General features: G+C 41.3%; 1 protein-coding gene across 2 annotated transcripts in view; it reads left to right on the top strand.

Annotated features, from left to right (window-relative positions):
* Nucleotides 1-18,128, top strand: part of FRMPD2 (FERM and PDZ domain containing 2) — a 142,016-nt gene that overhangs the window by 54,801 nt on the left and 69,087 nt on the right. For both annotated transcript variants that reach the window (XM_033209176.1, XM_033209175.1), the window contains 2 exons: nucleotides 5,617-5,764; nucleotides 6,436-6,574. In XM_033209176.1, coding sequence (XP_033065067.1) covers nucleotides 5,617-5,764; nucleotides 6,436-6,574 — 287 coding nt within the window. The remainder of the gene's footprint in view (nucleotides 1-5,616; nucleotides 5,765-6,435; nucleotides 6,575-18,128) is intronic.

Here is an 18,128-nt window from a genome sequence, read left to right as displayed (position 1 = left end):
TGCAATTTTCTCAAACTATTTATAATGTTCTTATTCAGTTTTATTAATATCACTTTTTTCTTTATTCGTTTTGAAGCAATCCTTAACTAACCTCCAACTAGAGAAAATTACTTTTTTAAAAAACAACAAATAAAAACACATTCTCATATCTTCCTTATAACTTTTCTCACCCAAACATATCTTACTTTTTTGTACACTTGTATACAGAATTATGCATAGTAATTGAAATTTAAAAACTCTTGGTAACTTTAATTTCTAATGAAAACCAGAAAACTAGAAAGTAAGCAATCATAAACTGCCTTTTACAAATTTGTGAAAACATTATTTTATAACACCTAGAAATATATGCTGCCTCATAGCACATTTTTTCAGTGTAGCAGACAGCATTTTAATTAACAGACCCAAATATCTTTTGTTCCTCTGCAGTGAGCAGACAAAAGTTTATAAACTTAAACTTATGTTCAACAACTAATGTTTCAGCATTATATCTTTGGAAATGGTCTATTACATGAATATTCATCATTTCATTTAACGTACTATAACTTTAAGGTTTTAAGTAACCAAAAAGATTTTGTAAACCATTTTAGGTAGATGTATCTTACAAAACGTAATCATTGTTGTAAAGCTTACTTATATTCTATTTCATTTACATTTACATTTATCAATTCACTTGGTTTTAACAATTATGTTTGAATTGTTTATGAAAACTCCATTAGACATTAAACAAATGTAGTCATTATCTTAAGTTATTTTTATTATTTAGTAAATCAGGCAAGTGTTAAAAAATACCACAGAAGCAAAGGACCTAAAAGTTAAAACATGTGGCTTTTCTTAAATCTCTTTTCTCATTGTCACATTTGTCACACATCAAGCAATTTATTTTTACTGTGTGTTTCATTCTTAGGTTACATTTATAATTTTACCATCTTAAACATACTTACGCTTTTGCTCAATAAATCCAGATAGAAGAAATGATATGTCTGTATTATGTTTAATGTTGACAAGTCTCCACACATGCCTGTTTTAAGTGAACCAAAAAACTTAAACTAGCTTCTTTGTTTACCAAAAATTATACCAGATCACCTAAACTCGAAAAACATTTAGGTTAGTTCTATTTTTCTGAGAAAATAGTTAATTTATAGAAGTGTGTGTTTTCTTCTGTCAAGCCAGATCTCACATGTCCCAACAGGACAGTTGTTCAGGATGAGACCTGTCTAAAAAATACTTTTAAATATAAAAGTCCAAGTAGCCAAAGGTATAACCACTTCAATTGTGACTCAAAGCCAGTAGCCTTTTATGGCTTAACCACGGATGCAAGAGGCTTCCACAAAAAGAGTGTGAAAAATGCAGTACCCCCATCGAGATCCAACATTTCTCCCAAAGATATAAAACAAAGACCCTCCTTGTTAACAAGGTAGGGGAGGTTGAAACAATTGAGACAAATTTCCCTGGGAGCTGGCACTCTGGGACAAGGAGACGCTTCGTGTTTCAGACTCCCAGTCAGCTGGCTAGCCATCTGATGCAAACCTGACAATCTCTCCATGGCCCGGCTGGTGGAGACCAGAGAAGATATCCTCACTGGCTTCAGAGCTCTTGAGACATAAAACAAGATGAAAGGAGAGTCTTATTGTAACTTTTATCCTTGTGGTAAATCACACAGAAGACAGAGATTAAGAAAAAAAAAGAGCTATTTCTGTTAGAACCTAGAACCAAATTCACAAAAGTCACAATTCAGAGAACATTCTTACAAATGTTTTTCTCCTGCCAATTCAAATTTAGAAAAGAAGGGACAAGAAAAAATTTTTACCTTCTTCTCTTAGCCAGGCATTACCCATAGATGTTTGGGAAAGCTGGCTTTGGAAAGAATCCCCATCTTTTGCAGACTTTTGTCAGGCCTCTCAGCATCTCATCCATAGGCTGGAGTGAGTGGAGTGTCCAGCCTGTTAGGGTGCCATCCTCATTGCCAGAAACTGTAAGGATGGAAAATTACCACTTCTATCCTTTATCCTCACAGGCTCCAGCTGTGTCTGAGAAGTAAACTAACATAAGAAAGCTCAACAGGAGAAAAGCATAATAAATGTTTTATGTGGTATGGGAGCCCCCATAAGAAGATGAAGACTCCAACAAATTAGTAACTGGGTTGGACAAAGAACAGTTAATTGTGAAAATGGGACTAAATTATGAGAAGGCTTAAAAGATCAGAGTTATTCCAATAAGGTCTGTGTGGTATTTTGTCTAAACTTCTTGTCCTTGAAGATAAGGATGTTGCCTTTCCTTCCAGGAGAGGGAGGATGACTATCACACGGGAATTTCATCTTCTTTAAGAAATAACACAAAGGTCAAAGTGGCCAATTTGCACCTGCTCTTAAAAGTGCACTTAAAAGTGTCTTTAACTTAAATAGCTGATAGGCCCAAATGACAGAGTTTAACTTCTTTATTCTACCCATCTAGAACTTCTCTAGAAGATTCACATATTAAAAGATGACTTCGTGGTCATGGAGAGAAGAATTGGGTTAGTAGCTGAGCAATTTGGAAAAAAAGAGTTCAGCTAGAGGAAGACAAAGAGGAGGAAGAACTGTAAATGGGGAGGGAAGGTTCTGGAGAGAAATGAGTCTCAGCTAGCTTTGAGATATTTGCATTAAGGCATTTTTGAGTCCTGAATGCATTTTGAAGCCTCAAGATGCCAATTGAAATATGTGCCCCATGCAAACTGACCTTATAGCTGCAGTCTTCTCATTTTAATTCTAAGGAAGAAACAAGCTTGGGCAGTTCAAATGATCTCCATCTGGCCACTGGAGTTCTAAATTGTCTTTGGTATAATTTGCCCGTAAGCTTAAAAATTCATGGGGTGAATTATGTTTGAAAAGTCTATGTGATGTCAATTTAAATTCTGTGCACAAACAACCGACTCACCAGAAAGGATGCTAAATCCCCTACAAAAGTGAAACCAAAAGAATACTTAGAAGAAGGACCATGTCCTTCACACCTATAAAACCAGATCTCAAATCAAGTCAAAGCTCAGCCAAAACAAGGGTGCTCGAATCCAAGACAGAACTTAGCACCAGCAGAAAGATGATTCCTGGAAGCAGAAAGCACAGTGGACTCCAGTGCGCACTGCACGTGGTTCTGCAGTCACTGATATGGAAAAAGGCTTGTCCTTTTTGGATCCCACATCTCTGACACCAGGTTTTGCCAACCTAAAATAACAACAAAGAGAGACAGGCTTTCCAAAGAAAGAGTTTATTCAGGAATTAGCAGGAGATTGCAATCCGGGATATGCATATTCTAGAGGACTACAGGTGCATTCCAGGAGGCTGGGGGAAGGGGAAGCTTTTAAAGACAAAAGAGAGAAGTACATGTGAGTTGTTTTGAAACAAAAAGATGATTGATTCCAGGGACTTATTGCAGGAGTTGACATCGGTTCATCGGTGAAGACAGAGTGTCAGGCAAATGTTCTTGTGTGAATGGCTAGATGTCCTTGTGCAGCTGGCTGTCCTTGTGCTGCTGGCTATCCTTGTGTGACTCATGTAGCAAGCGACAGTATGGAAAACGTTTCCTGTGGTGTTTTTCAGTATAGGCAAATGCATGAGTGCCCCTCCCTCATGGCCTTTTGGCTGCACTTTATTAGAGTTAGACATAAGTGACCTCATTTTGGTATTGATAACTTTCACACCATTACTGTAAATATCGTGTTGCCACAGCTGGATCTCTTTAACCGCTGTGTGGAGGCTGAGCTGGTATCACACTGGCCTTCTGGCAAAATCCTCTCTCTCCCAGCCCATCTGGCTTAGGTGTCATATCTCAGTGTTCCTCTGTTTCCCCATTTGCAGTAGGAGAAGCTCATGAACTTGTATGATTCTTTTTTGTACTGAGCAGGGCTGGTGACAGCATGTTCTTATCCCCATAGTTCTCAGACTTTATAAAGATCTCTCTCCCAAATAAGAACAACTGTTATATGCTTTGATGTGATCAACTGATATTTGCTTGACCTTCCGTAAAGTGTGAATACAGGTGTCTTTAAGAATTGTATTGTTACTGATCTATAACGTGCAATCTAATCCAGCGTGCTTGCATTGTGAGTGCACTTGCACTCACAAATCCACTTATATCCTACCTGCCTACTCCCAATCAGGTGGCCATCCTGAGCCCCTCCCATGTGGACAATTCTACAACTGCCTAGCTAGGGTCATCTTGGGGAAATCACTCAAAAGTGACTACCTCTAGGGTTTGGATATAGACCAACTTGGGAGGGTTTACCAACCAACCTTTGGTGGAGAACTGCCTATCTCTTGGGAAGAATTCATCCTAAGGGAAGGGTGAGTCCAGTGTGGGGCATCAGATTCAGCAGCAAGGGCAGAGGCAGGTGGCAGAGGTGATGGAGGTCTGAGTGCAGTGTGGTGACTGCTGTTTAAACCCTGGACACCCCCTTCCCACCCCAGCATGCATATGCATTGGGAGAAGAGGTTGGTCACCAGTTTAAAAGTTCTGCCTTCCAAAACTAGCAGGACTTCTGTGCCCAGGCAAGCTGCTAGAGAATGCTTTGGGCTGAAAGGGTAGACCACTGAGAAGGAGGAGCCACTTTGAGTGTGTGGTAGAACAGGACAGGGGCAGACCTGCAGCAGTCCCCAGGAGTGGCCGGGGGCACTGGAGGTGTTGAGTTTTGCTGTGAAGAGAGCAGAGGGGTGAGGGAGGGGCCTTCAGTGGCTGAGGCTGATTCAGCCTCCCTCCCAGAGGTACTGGAGAACACACTTGCCAGGATTTGAAGTCCCGAGCTTGGGTTGGTGGAATTTTCAATCTAGAACCACTTGGGTCAAAGGGCAAATGGACTCCACTTACACCATGTCTTAGGCAGCTCAGGCCGCTCTAACAAAATACTACAGAGGGGGTGGCTCAAAAATAGACACTCCTTTCTCACAGGTCTGGAGGTTGGAAAGTCCGAGAACACAGTTCCAGCTGACTTGGTTCCTGATGGGGTACTCTTTCTGGCTTTCAGAGGCCTCCTTTTCACAGTGTCCTCACATGGCTGAGAGAGGAAGCTCTGGTGTCTTCCTCCTCTTATAAGGACGCTGATCTCATCATGGGGGCCCCACCCTCATGATCTCATCTAAACATAGTTACCTTCTAAAGACCCCACCTCCTAATGCCATCAGATTGGGTGTTAGGGCTTCAACATATGGATTTTGGGAGGACACACGTATTTGGACCACAGGATTCCATGGCTGGGGAGGAGCGGGGTGGTCCAGCTGAGGTGGAGGGTTCTGGCACATTGCACAAACTTAGTGAAACTCCTTTTGTTGATTTTCCATTTTATACCCATAAGATGATAGCTGAAGGCAGATATTAAGCAACAGCTTGTAAGATAAGATAACTAATGCTGTTTTCTCCTCTCAGTGCTGAGTTTTCCTTACTTGATCCTCTCCTCTTTGTCTGCTCCTTCTTAACACCTTACAGCCCCAACAAAGATTCCTCGGTACCAGGTACGCAAAGACTTACCTCCCACTCCTGCACTCACCCTGCTTGTGTGTGACCCTCTGGGTAGGGCTTAGGGCTGTGAGTCTGAGGGATGGTGCATTCCCTACTGCTTCTCCCTCCACACATGCTCTATTTCTATTTCAGGCAAAGAGTTTTTTTTCCTGGACAGTGAAACCAGATTATGCAAAATAGCTCCTGAAGGCTGGAGAGAGCAACCTCAGAAGACCTCCACGAATACCTTCACACTCTTCCTGAGGATAAAGTTCTTTGTCAGCCACTATGTGATGCTCCAGTGAGTGCTGCAAATGTGTTCATTTGTTCCTTAAGGGATTTATGTATGTCCAGGCTGATGGAGAGGTAATGGATCGACAAATGCTTTGCAAACTGTAAATTACATACAAATAACAATAGCTATTGTGGTTGGTTTTCTGTTGATTGGATTCTGATCAAGATAGAACAAAGGGGAAAAATCAGTTTTGTTTTTTTTTTTATGCAGGCCCTGGTCAAAATGAGAATATGCCCTTTTGTTTCAGACATACTCCACTCAAGGTCAAAATTCTCTGTCTGTGACCCCAAAATGCCCCCTCACCTCCAACACACAACTCAGCAGCTCAGTCATGAGGGTTAGAAGACAGAAACATGGGTTTGCGGTTTGATCACTGCTTCTTTATTTCTTTGTTTATTAGAAACACTACCGAACTGATTATTAGTTTCCTCACTCAAACCAGAGCAAGAAACACCTCTGTAAGTTTGTGTGAAGTGAGTGATCCTGAACTAGGGGCAGGAGACATGGCGTAAATGGAGGACAGCACACTTGTCTTGCTGGCATTGCCTCTGAATTCTATTGAGTTGCGTCTCGTCTTCTCTACTTTCCCAACTTCCCACAGTGAGAAAACCCACTGGTGCTAATATTCTCCCTTTCCCTTAGCAACCCAACTTTCTTTATTGCTACTTCTTTCCCAGGCACAGCCTGACAAGGCACCAGTTTTACCTGCAGCTTCGGAAAGATATCCTGGAGGAGAGGCTATACTGCAATGAAGAGATGCTGCTGCAGCTGGGGGTCCTTGCCTTGCAGGCTGAGTTTGGCAGTTACCCTAAGGAGGTAGGGGTGAACACCTGGGGTCTTTGTGTGGCATCACTGGAAAAACAGTTACAGGATGAGGGCATGTGTTAGTAATGTGGAGACTCTGCTTTGAATATTGTTAACATCTACCAGTTACATTAAACTACAGTTATCCATCCACCCATCCATCCACCCACCCACCCACCCACCCATCCATCCACCTATTCATTGATTCATCCATCCACTCATCTACCTATTTACCTCTCTATCCATCCATCTGTCCATCCATCCGTCATCCATCCATCCATCCATCCATCCATCCATCCATCCATTCACCCATCAGTCCACCTATTCATTGATTCATCCATCCACTCATCTACCTATTTACCTGTCTATCTGTCCGTCCGTCCATCCATCCATCCATCCATTTGTCCGTCTATCCAGCCATCCATCCATCCATCCTCCATCCATCCATCCATCCATCCATTCACCCATCAGTCCACCTATTCATTGATTCATCCATCCACTCATCTACCTATTTACCTGTCTATCTGTCCGTCCGTCCATCCATCCATCCATCCATTTGTCCGTCTATCCAGCCATCCATCCATCCATCCATCCATCCATCCACCCATCCACCCACCCATCCATCTACCTATCCATCTATCTACCCACCCAGCCACCCACAAACCCATCCACCTATTCATCCAGAAAGCATTCATTGAGCACTATTTGCTAGACTATGCCAATATGGTTCTAGTCTAATAGGTACCTCCTAAAGACAGTAATTTACTAATTTATTGAATTCCTACCATAATCACCATAATCAATAATCATAGCCAACCTTTATTTTTAAAATTTATTTTTATTTATTTATTTATTTTATTTCAATAGGCTTTTGGAGAACAGGTGGTGTTTGGTTACTTGAATAAGTTTTTTAGTGGTGATTACTGAAATTTTGGTGCATTCATCACCCGAGCAGTGTACACTGCACCCAACATGTAGTCTTTTATCCCTCATCCTCCCAACCCTTTCCCCAAGTCCCCAAAGTCCATTGTATCATTCTTACGTTTTCTCATTCTCATAGCTTAGCTCCCACTTATGAGTGAGAACATACGATGTTTGGTTTTCCGTTCCTGAGTTACTTCACTTAGAATAATGGTCTCTAATTCCACCTGCGTTGCTGTGAATGCCATTATTCCATTCCTTTTCATGGAATGAGAGGATAAAGAAATTGTGATCTATATCTATATCTATATCTATCTATATCTATATATATATATCTCATTGATGGGCATTTGGGCTGGTTCCATATTTTTGCAATTGGGAATTGTGCTGCTATAAACATGCGTGTGCAAGTGTCTTTTATGTATAATGACTTCTTTTCCTCTGGGTAGATACTCAGTAGTGGGATTGATGGTTCAAATGGTAGTTCTACTTTTAGTTCTTTAAGGAATCTCCACACTGCTTTCCATAGCGGTTGTACTAGCTTACATTCCCAACAGCAGTGTAGAAGTGTTCCCTTTTAACCACATCCATGCCAGTATCTATCATTTTTGATTTTTTCATTATGGCCATTCTTGCAGGAGTGAGGTGGTATCACATTGTGGTTTTGATTTGCATTTCCTTGATCATTAGTGATGTGGAGTATTTTTTCATATGTTTGTTGACCATTTGTTTATCTTGTTTTTTTTTAGTATTATACTTTAAGTTCTAGGGTACACGTGCACAATGTGCAGGTTTGTTACATATGTATACATGTGCCATGTTAGTGTGCTGCACCCATTAACTCTTCATTTACATTAGGTATATCTCCTAAAGCTATCCCTCCCCCGTACCCCCACCCTAGGACAGGCCCTGGTGTGTGATGTTCCCCTTCCTGTGTCCAAGTGTTCTCATTGTTCAATTCCACCTGTGAGTGAGAACATGCGGTATTTGGTTTTTTGTCCTTGCAATAGTTTGCTGAGAATGATGGTTTCCAGTTTCATCCATGTCCCTACAACGGACATGAACTCATCCTTTTTTATGGCTGTACAGTATTCCATGGTGTATATGTGCCACATTTGCTTAATCAAGTCTATCATTGATGGACATTTGGGTTGGTTCCAAGTCTTTGCTATTGTGAATAGTGCTGCAATAAGCATACATGTGCATGTGTCTTTAAAGCAGCATGATTTATAATCCTTTGGGTATATACTGAGCAATGGGATGGTTGGGTCAAATGGTATTTCTAGTTCCAGATCCTTGAGGAATCACCACACTGTCTTCCACAATGGTTGAACTAGTTTACAGTCCCACCAACAGTGTAAAAGTGTTCCTATTTCTCCACATTCTCTCCAGCACCTGTTGTTTCCTGACTTTTTAATGATCACCGTTCTAACTGGTGTGAGATGGTATCTCATTGTGGTTTTGATTTGCATTTCTCTGATGGCGAGTGATGATGAGCATTTTTCATGTGTCTGCTGGCTACATAAATGTCTTCTTTTGAGAAGTGTCTGTTCATATCCTTTGCCCACTTTTTGATGGGGTTGTTTGTTTTTTTCTTGTAAATTTGTTTGAGTTCTTTGTAGGTTCTGGATATTAGCCCTTTGTCAGATGAGTAGCTTGCAAAAATTTTCTCCCATCCTGTAGGTTGCCTGTTCACTCTGATGGTAGTTTCTTTTGCTACATTTTCTTAATCAAGTCTATCATTGATGGACATTTGGTTTGGTTCCAAGTCTTTGCTATTGTGAATAGTGCTGCAATAAGCATACATGTGCATGTGTCTTTAAAGCAGCATGATTATAATCCTTTGGGTATATACTGAGCAATGGGATGGTGGGTCAAATGGTATTTCTAGTTCCAGATCCTTGAGGAATCACCACACTGTCTTCCACAATGGTTGAACTAGTTTACAGTCCCACCAACAGTGTAAAAGTGTTCCTATTTCTCCACATTCTCTCCAGCACCTGTTGTTTCCTGACTTTTTAATGATCACCGTTCTAACTGGTGTGAGATGGTATCTCATTGTGGTTTTGATTTGCATTTCTCTGATGGCGAGTGATGATGAGCATTTTTCATGTGTCTGCTGGCTACATAAATGTCTTCTTTTGAGAAGTGTCTGTTCATATCCTTTGCCCACTTTTTGATGGGGTTGTTTGTTTTTTTCTTGTAAATTTGTTTGAGTTCTTTGTAGGTTCTGGATATTAGCCCTTTGTCAGATGAGTAGCTTGCAAAAATTTTCTCCCATCCTGTAGGTTGCCTGTTCACTCTGATGGTAGTTTCTTTTGCTACATTTTCTTAATCAAGTCTATCATTGATGGACATTTGGTTTGGTTCCAAGTCTTTGCTATTGTGAATAGTGCTGCAATAAGCATACATGTGCATGTGTCTTTAAAGCAGCATGATTTATAATCCTTTGGGTATATACTTTGCAGATGCTTTTTAGTTTAATTAGATCCCATTTGTCAATTTTGGCTTTTGTTGCCATTACTTTTGGTGTTTTAGACATGAAGTCCTTGCCCATGCCTATGTCCTGAATGGTATTGCCTAGGTTTTCTTCTAGGGTTTTTATGGTTTTAGGTCTAACATTTAAGTCTTTAATCTATCTTGAATTAATTTTTGTATAAGGTGTAAGGAAGGGATCCAGTTTCAGCTTTCTACATATGGCTAGCCAGTTTTCCCAGCACCATTTATTAAATAGGGAATCCTTTCCCCATTTCTTGTTTTTGTCAGATTTGTCAAAGATCAGATGGTTGTAGATGTGTGGTATTATTTCTGAGGACTCTGTTCTGTTCCATTGGTCTATATCTCTGTTTTGGTACCAGTACCATGCTGTTTTGGTTACTGTATCCTTGCAGTACAGTTTGAAGTCAGGTAGTGTGATGCCTCCAGCTTTGTTCTTTTGGCTTAGGATTGACTTGGCAATGCAGGCTCTTTTGTGGTTCCATATGAACTTTAAAGTAGTTTTTTCCAATTCTGTGAAGAAAGTCATTGGTAGCTTGATGGGAAGGACATTGAATCTATAAATTACTTTGGGCAATACGGCCATTTTCATGATATTGATTCTTCCTATCTGTGAGCATGGAATGTTCTTCCATTTGTTTGTGTCCTCTTTTATTTCGTTGAGCAGTGGTTTGTAATTCTCCTTGAAGAGGTCCTTCACATCCCTTGTAAGTTGGATTCCTAAATATTTTATTCTCTTTGAAGCAATTGTGAATGGGAGTTCACTCATGATTTGGCTCTCTGTTTGTTGTTGGTGTATAAGAATGCTTGTGATTTTTGCACATTGATTTTGTATCCTGAGACTTTGCTGAACTTGCTTATCAGCTTAAGGAGATTTTGGGCTGAGATGATGGAATTTCTAAATATACAATCACATCATCTGCCAACAGGGACAATTTGACTTCCTCTTTTCCTAATTAATACCCTTTAAGCTCTTTCTCCTGCCTGATTGCCCTGGCCAGAACTTCCAACACTATGTTGAATAGGAGTGGTGAGAGAGGGCATCCCCATCTTGTGCCAGTTTTCAAAGGGAGTGCTTCCAGTTTTTGCTCATTCAGTAGGATTTTGGCTGTAGGTTTGTCATAAATAGCTCTTATTATTTTGAGATATGTCCCATCAATACCTAATTTATTGAGAGTTTTTAGAATGAAGAGCTGTTGAATTTTGTCAAAGGCCTTTTCTGCATCTATTGAGACAATCATGTGGTTTTTGTCTTTGGTTCTGTTTATATACTGGATTATGTTTATTGATTTGCATATGTTGAACCAGCCTTGCATCCCAGGGATGAAGCCCACTTGATCATGGTGGATAAGCTTTTTGATGTGCTGCTGGATTCGGTTTCCCAGTCTTTTATTGAGGATTTTTGCATCGATGTTCATCAGGGATATTGGTCTGAAATTCTCTTTTTTTGTTGTGTCTCTGCCAGGCTTTGGTATCAGGATGATACTGGCCTCATAAAATGAGTTAGGGAGGATTCCCTTGTTTTCTATGGATTGGAATAGTTTCAGAAGGAATGGTACCAGCTCCTCCTTGTACCTCTGGTAGAATTCGGCTGTGAATCTGTCTGGTCCCAGACTTTTTTTTGTTGGTAGGCTATTAATTATTGCCTTAATTTCAGAGCCTGTTATTGGTCTATTCAGAAATTCAATTTCTTCCTGGTTTAGTTGGGAGGGTATATGTGTCCAGGAATTTATCCAGTTCTTCTAGATTTTCTAGTTTATTTGTGTAGAGGTGTTTCTAGTGTTCTCTGATGGTAGTTTGTATTTCTGTGGGATCAGTGGTAATATCCCCTTTATCATTTTTTATTGCATCTAGTTGATTCTTTTATCTTCTTTATTAGTCTTGCTAGCAGTCTATCAATTTTGCTGATCTTTTCAAAACACCAGCTCCTGGATTCATGGATTTTTGGAAGGATTTTTTTGTGCCTCTATCTCCTTCAGTTCTGCTCTGATCTTAGTTATTTCTTGCCTTCTGCTAGAAATTTTAATTGTGATGTTAGAGTGTCAATTTTAGATCTTTCCTGCTTTCTCTTGTGGGCATTTAGTGCTATAAATTTCCCTCTACACATTGCTTTAAATGTGTCCCGGAGATTCAGTTATGTTGTGTCTTTGTTCTCACTGGTTTCAAAGAACATCTTCATTTCTGCCTTCATTTTGTTATGTACCCAGTAGTAATTCAGGAGCAGGTTGTTCAGTTTCCATGTAGTTGAGTGGTTTTGAGTGAATTTCTTAATCTGAGTTCTAATTTGATTGCACTGTGGTCCGAGAGACAGTTTGTTGTAATTTCTGTTCTTTTACATTTGCTGAGGAGTGCTTTACTTCCAACTATGTGGTCAATTTTGGAATAAGTGCGATGTGGTGCTGAGAAGAATGTATATTCTATTGATTTGGAGTGGAGAGTTCTGTAGGTGTCTGTTAGGCTCGCTTGGTGCAGAGCTGAGTTCAATTACTGGATATCCTTGTTAACTTTTCATCTCGTTGATATGTCTAATGTTGACAATGGGGTGTTAAAGTCTCCCATTATTATTGTGTGGGAGTGTAAGTCTCTTTGTAGGTCTCTGAGGACTTGCTTTATGAATCTGGGTACTCCTGTATTGGGTGCATATGTATTTAGCATAGTTAGCTCTTCTGATTGAATTAATCCCTTTATCATTATGTAATGGCCTTCTTTGTCTCTTTTGATCTTTGTTGGTTTAGAGACTGTTTTATCAGAGACTAGAATTGCAACCCCTGCCTTTTTTTTTGTTTTCCATTTGCTTGGTAGATCTTCCTCCATCCCTTTATTTTGAGCCTATATGTGTCTCTGCACATGAAATAGGTCTCTTGAATACAGCACACTGATGGGTCTTGACTCTATCCAATTTACCAGTCTCTGTCTTTTAATTGGAGCATTTAGCCCATTTACATTTAAGGTTAATATTGTTGTGTGTGAATTTGATCTTGTCATTATGATGTTAGCTGGTTATTTTGCTCGTTAGTTGATGCAGTTTCTTCCTAGCATCAGTGGTCTTTACAATTTGGCATGTTTTTGCAGTAGTTGGTACCTGTTGTTCCTTTCCATGTTTAGTACTTCCTTCAGGAGTTCTTGTAGGGCAGGCCTGGTGGTGACAAAAATCTCTCAGCATTTGCTTGTCTGTAAAGGATTTTATTTCTCCTTCACTTATGAAGCTTATTTTGGCTGGATATGAAATTCTGGGTTGAAAACTTTTTTCTTTAAGAATGTTGAATATTGGCCCCCACTCTCTTCCGGCCTGTAGAGTTTCTGCCAGGAGATCCACTGTTAGACTGATGGGTTTTCCTTTGTAGGTAACCTGACCTTTCTCTCTGGCTGCCCTTAACATTTTTTCCTTCATTTCAACTTTGGTGAATCTGACAATTTTGTGTCTTGGAGTTGTTCTTCTCAAGGAGTATCTTTGTTGCATTCTCTGTATTTCCTGAATTTGAATGTTGGCCTGCCTTGCTCAGTTAGGGGAGTTCTCCTGGATAATATCCTGCAGTGTGTTTTCCAACTTGGTTCCATTCTCCCTGTCACTTTCAGGTACACCAATCAGATGTACATTTGGTCTTTTCACATAGTCGCATATTTGTTGGAGGCTTCATTCATTTTTTTTTTTTACTCTTTTTTCTCTAAACTTCTCTTTCACTTCATTTCATTCATTTGATTTCAATCACTGATACCCTTTCTTCCAGTTGATTGAATCAGCTATTGAAGCTTGTGCATTTGCCACGTAGTCCTGGTGTCATGGTTTTCAGCTCCATCAGGTCATTTAAGGACTTCTCTACGCTGGTTATTCTAGTTAACCATTCGTCTAATCTTTTTTCAAGGTTTTTAGCTTCTTTGTGATGGTTTCGAACTTCCTCCTTTAGTTCGGAGAAGTTTGATCATCTGAAGCCTTTTTCTCTCAGCTCGTCAAAGTCATTCTCCGTCCAGCTTTGTTCCATTGCTGGCAAGGAGCTGCGTTCCTTTGGAGGGGGAGAGGCACTCTGATTTTTAGCATTTTCAGTTCGTCTGCTCTGTTTTTTCCTCATCTTTGTGGTTTTATCTACCGACCTTGTCAGTCTGCTCCTACTGGTGGGTGCCTCCCAGTTAGGCTACTTGGTCTTTGGTGATGGTGACGTACAGATGGGGTTTTGGTGTGGATATCCTTTCTGTTTGTTAGTTTTCCTTCTAACAGTCAGGACTCTCAGCTGCAGATCTGTTGGAGTTTGCCGGAGGTCCACTCCAGACCCTGTTTACCTGGGTATCAGCAGCAGAGGCTGCAGAGCAGTGAATGTTGCTGAACAGCAAATGTTGCTGCCTGATCGTTCCCCTGGAAGCTTCATCTCGGAGGGGTACCCTACCGTGTGAGGTGTCAGTCTGCTCCTACTGGTGGGTGCCTCCCAGTTAGGCTACTCGGGGATCAGGGACCCACTTGAGGAGGCAGTCTATCAGTTCTCAGATCTCCAGCTCTGTGCTGGGAGAACCCCTACTCTCTTCAAAGCTGTCAGACAGGGACATTTAAGTCTGCAGAGGTTTCTGCTCCCTTTTGTTCAGCTATGCCCTGCCCCCAAAGGTGGAGTCTACAGAGACAGGCAGGCCTCCTTGAGCTGTGGTGGGCTTCACCCAGTTTGAACTTCCCTGCTGCTTTTTTCACCTACTCAAGCCTCAGCAATGGTGGGCACCCCTCCCACAGCCTTGCTGCTGCCTTGCAGTTCAATCTCAGACTGCTGTGCTGGCACTGAGTGAGGCTCCATGGGTGTGGCACCCTCTGAGCCAGGCGTGGTATATAATCTCCTGGTGTGCCGTTTGCTAAGACCATTGGAAAAGTGCAGTATTAGGGTGGGAGTGACCGGATTTTCCAGGTGCTGTCTGTCACAGCTTCCCTTGGCTAGGAAAAGGAATACCCTGACTGCTTGCACTTCCTGGGTGAGGCGATGCCTTGTCCTGCTTTGGCTCATGCTCAGTGGTCTGCGCCCACTGTCCTGCACCTACTGTCTAACACGCCTCAGTGAGATGAACCTTGTACCTCAGTTGGAAATGCAGAGATCACCTGTCTTCTGCGTCGCTCACTCTGGGAGCTATAGACTGCAGCTGTTCTTATTCGGCCATCTTGGAATTGCCCCTAACCATTTGTATATCTTCTTTTGAGAATTGTTTGTTCATGTCCTTAATCTACTTTCTGATGAAATTGTTCACTTTTTTTCTTGCTGATTTGTTTGAGTTCTTTATAGATTCTGGATATTAGTCCTTTGTTGGATGAATAGATTGCAAAGATTTTCTCCTATTCTGTGGGTTGTGTGTTTACTTTGCTGATTACTTCTTTTGCTGTGCAGAAGCTTTTTAGGTTAATTAAAACCCATCTATTTATATTTGTTTTTGTTACATTTGCTTTTGGATTCTTGGTCATGAAGTCTTTGCCTAAGCCAGTATCTAGAAAGTTTTTTCTGATGTTATCTTCTCAAATTTTTATGGTTTCAGGTTTTAGATTTAAGTCTTTGATCCATCTTGAGTTGATTTTTGTATAAGGTGAGAGATGAGGATCCAGTTTCATTCTTCTACATGTGGCTAGCGAATTATCCCAGCACCATTTGTTGAATGGGGTGTCCTTTCCCCACGTTACGTTTTTGTTTGCTTTGTCAAAAATCAATTGACTGTAAGTGCTTTGCTTTTTATCTGGAGTCTCTATTTTGTTCTGTTGGTCTGTATACCTATTTTTATACCAGTACCATACTGTTCTGGTGACTATGGCCTTATAGTGTAGTTTGAAATCAGGTAATGTAATGTCTCCAGATTTGTTCTTTTTGCTTAGTCTTGCTTTGAATAGTAACAGCCAACCTTTATTAAAAGATCACTATGTACCTGGCATTTACCTTGACATTTTCGATTTATGTTAACTCAGCTCTCACAGCAACATTGTAAATTGGTGTGATAATATCATAGAGTTGATATTATCATGCAGTTTCCTAGAAGAGTGATCTGAAGTTCATGTGGCTAGTACATTGTAAAGTCTAAATTTGAGCCCAGATGTGTTACTCCAAGGCCAATGCTGATTCTTCTGGGACACACTCTTCTCAAATGGCAATTCTAATCTTGTTGGCCAAGCCCTTGCCCTTGCCCCTGCAGCAGAATCATATGCAAGTTTCTTTGATTTAACTGCCTATGATAGTCCTCTGTTATAATCCTCAAGGAGTTAATGGAGTTAATTATTTGTTATTTGATTTTCAGATGCCTATTAGTAGGGAAGGATTATGCTAATGTATTTACTTACCTAATTAGGATTTAAAATGGGGACACAAGGCAGGAAGGAGAAACCAACCACTTGAGCTGTTATAGAGAGCAGTGTAATTTTGCTTTCGGGGTTTATGCAGTACTTCCCCCATCTCCTGCCCATGTTCTGGATGAAGGGAAAGGCTTGGGAACAGACCTCAACAGAGACCAAGCAGTGTGACATTGCATCTGAATGTGGAGTCCATCTCTGGATGCATCAGTAGGAGCAGAGAGGAAGGAGCAAAGGAGGGGAAGTTTCCACCAATCTCTTCCCTGGTGACCTCCCAGTCAGCACAGTGGGCTTTATCTTGGATAGCACTCACCACTGTCATGTGACAAATGCTGGATACCACTGGGGAATGCTTAGCCTGGAGAAGAGATGGTCTTCTTCAAGAGGACTGCGTGAAGGAGGAATTCACTGCTTAAAAAAAAAAAAAAAAGAAGAAGAAGAAACAACGAAATGTTAACCACACCCACCCCACCCTTCTGCCCCAGAAATCTTCAAAAGGACCTTTAAATCCTTGAAATCCTAAGAACTGGCAGGTACTTGGGCCTTTGAATGCCCTTTCCCATAATGTCTGCTCATCTGTCTCAATGTTATATACCTTTCAAGGTCAGTATCAATCCCCTAGAGTTCCTGGCCCCACAAGTGGACCCACTGGGTCATTTTTAGCATCCTCCCATACCCTTGGCCAGCACAGGTGATTGGACAGCATTCTGTTGATTACCAGTGATAGCAAATCAAGCTCAGGCTGGCTTGAATAAAACATGTCATTTACTGGCTTGCAAAACTGAAGGATTCTGGTTCTTTCTCAGCCCCATAGCATCCCTTTGACAAGCTTCCAGCCCAATCACTCTTACCTTGGACCCTGGGTGATAGGAACTCACACGATGTCAGCAGGACTTGGGCTTCTTGTGTCTCTGAGCTGTGCTCTCCTGTCAAATTTGCGTTTCATGGCTTTCCAATTCCACCCTCCAGGTTCCAGCCCTGTGCAAGAAAGAGAGTCTCTCTCTTGGAAATGGCATGGAAATCCTGGGTTTCTGTCCCATTGGTGCTGACAGAGTCATGTGCCCACCTGAAGCCAATCATTGTGTAGGAGGATGTCATGCTTTGATTGGTTAGACTTGAGTCTAACCCCATGGTCACCCTAGGAGGCAGGGATAGAGCTCACACTGCAACGTGCATAGACTGAGAGGGAGGAAGGATGGTTTCCCATTTCCAAAAAGAAGATGAATAGTCACATGTGGCCAGAAATACATGTCCACCAACAGTGGGCAGTTAGTGGTCAGAGTGGTCAGAGATGTTATATCATTGGTGAACAAAGGAACCATGTTTACCTAAAGTTCTAGTCTGCTACATCACTGGGGTCAGACCTTGTATTATGGGCTGAGTCTTGAGCCCCCAAATTCATATGTAGAACCCCTAATTACCAGTACCTCAGAAGGTGACTGTATTTGGAGTTAGGACCTTTAAAGAGGTGATTAATTTGGGGTGAGACTGTTAAGGTGGGCCCTGATCCAATCTGACTGGTGCCCTTATAAGAAGAAGAAATTTGGACACACGAAGAAACACCAGGGAGGCACAAGTACAGAGGAAAGGCCATGTGAGGACACAGGGAGAAGGGGGCTGTCAGCAAGCCAAGGAGAGAGGCCTTGGGAGAAACCAAACCTGTGGAAGCCTTGGTCTTGGACTTCCAGCCCCCAGAACTATGAGAAAATGAATTTCTATTGTTTAAGCTCCCCAGTTAGTATTTGTTATGGCAACTCCAGTAGATTAATACACCCTGAGTCTGAGAAAGAGAAGCAGTAGCCACCACTGGGTGTAAACACCTTCGCAGAGTTCTGTGTCTTATCCCTCATAGGG

The sequence above is a fragment of the Trachypithecus francoisi genome, unplaced genomic scaffold, assembly GCF_009764315.1.
Source record: "Trachypithecus francoisi isolate TF-2019V2 unplaced genomic scaffold, Tfra_2.0 Lachesis_group9, whole genome shotgun sequence".
NCBI classification, from domain to species: Eukaryota; Metazoa; Chordata; class Mammalia; order Primates; family Cercopithecidae; genus Trachypithecus; species Trachypithecus francoisi.
Note: the sequence above shows the minus strand (reverse complement) of the source record. Positions and strands in the feature narration are given on the sequence as shown.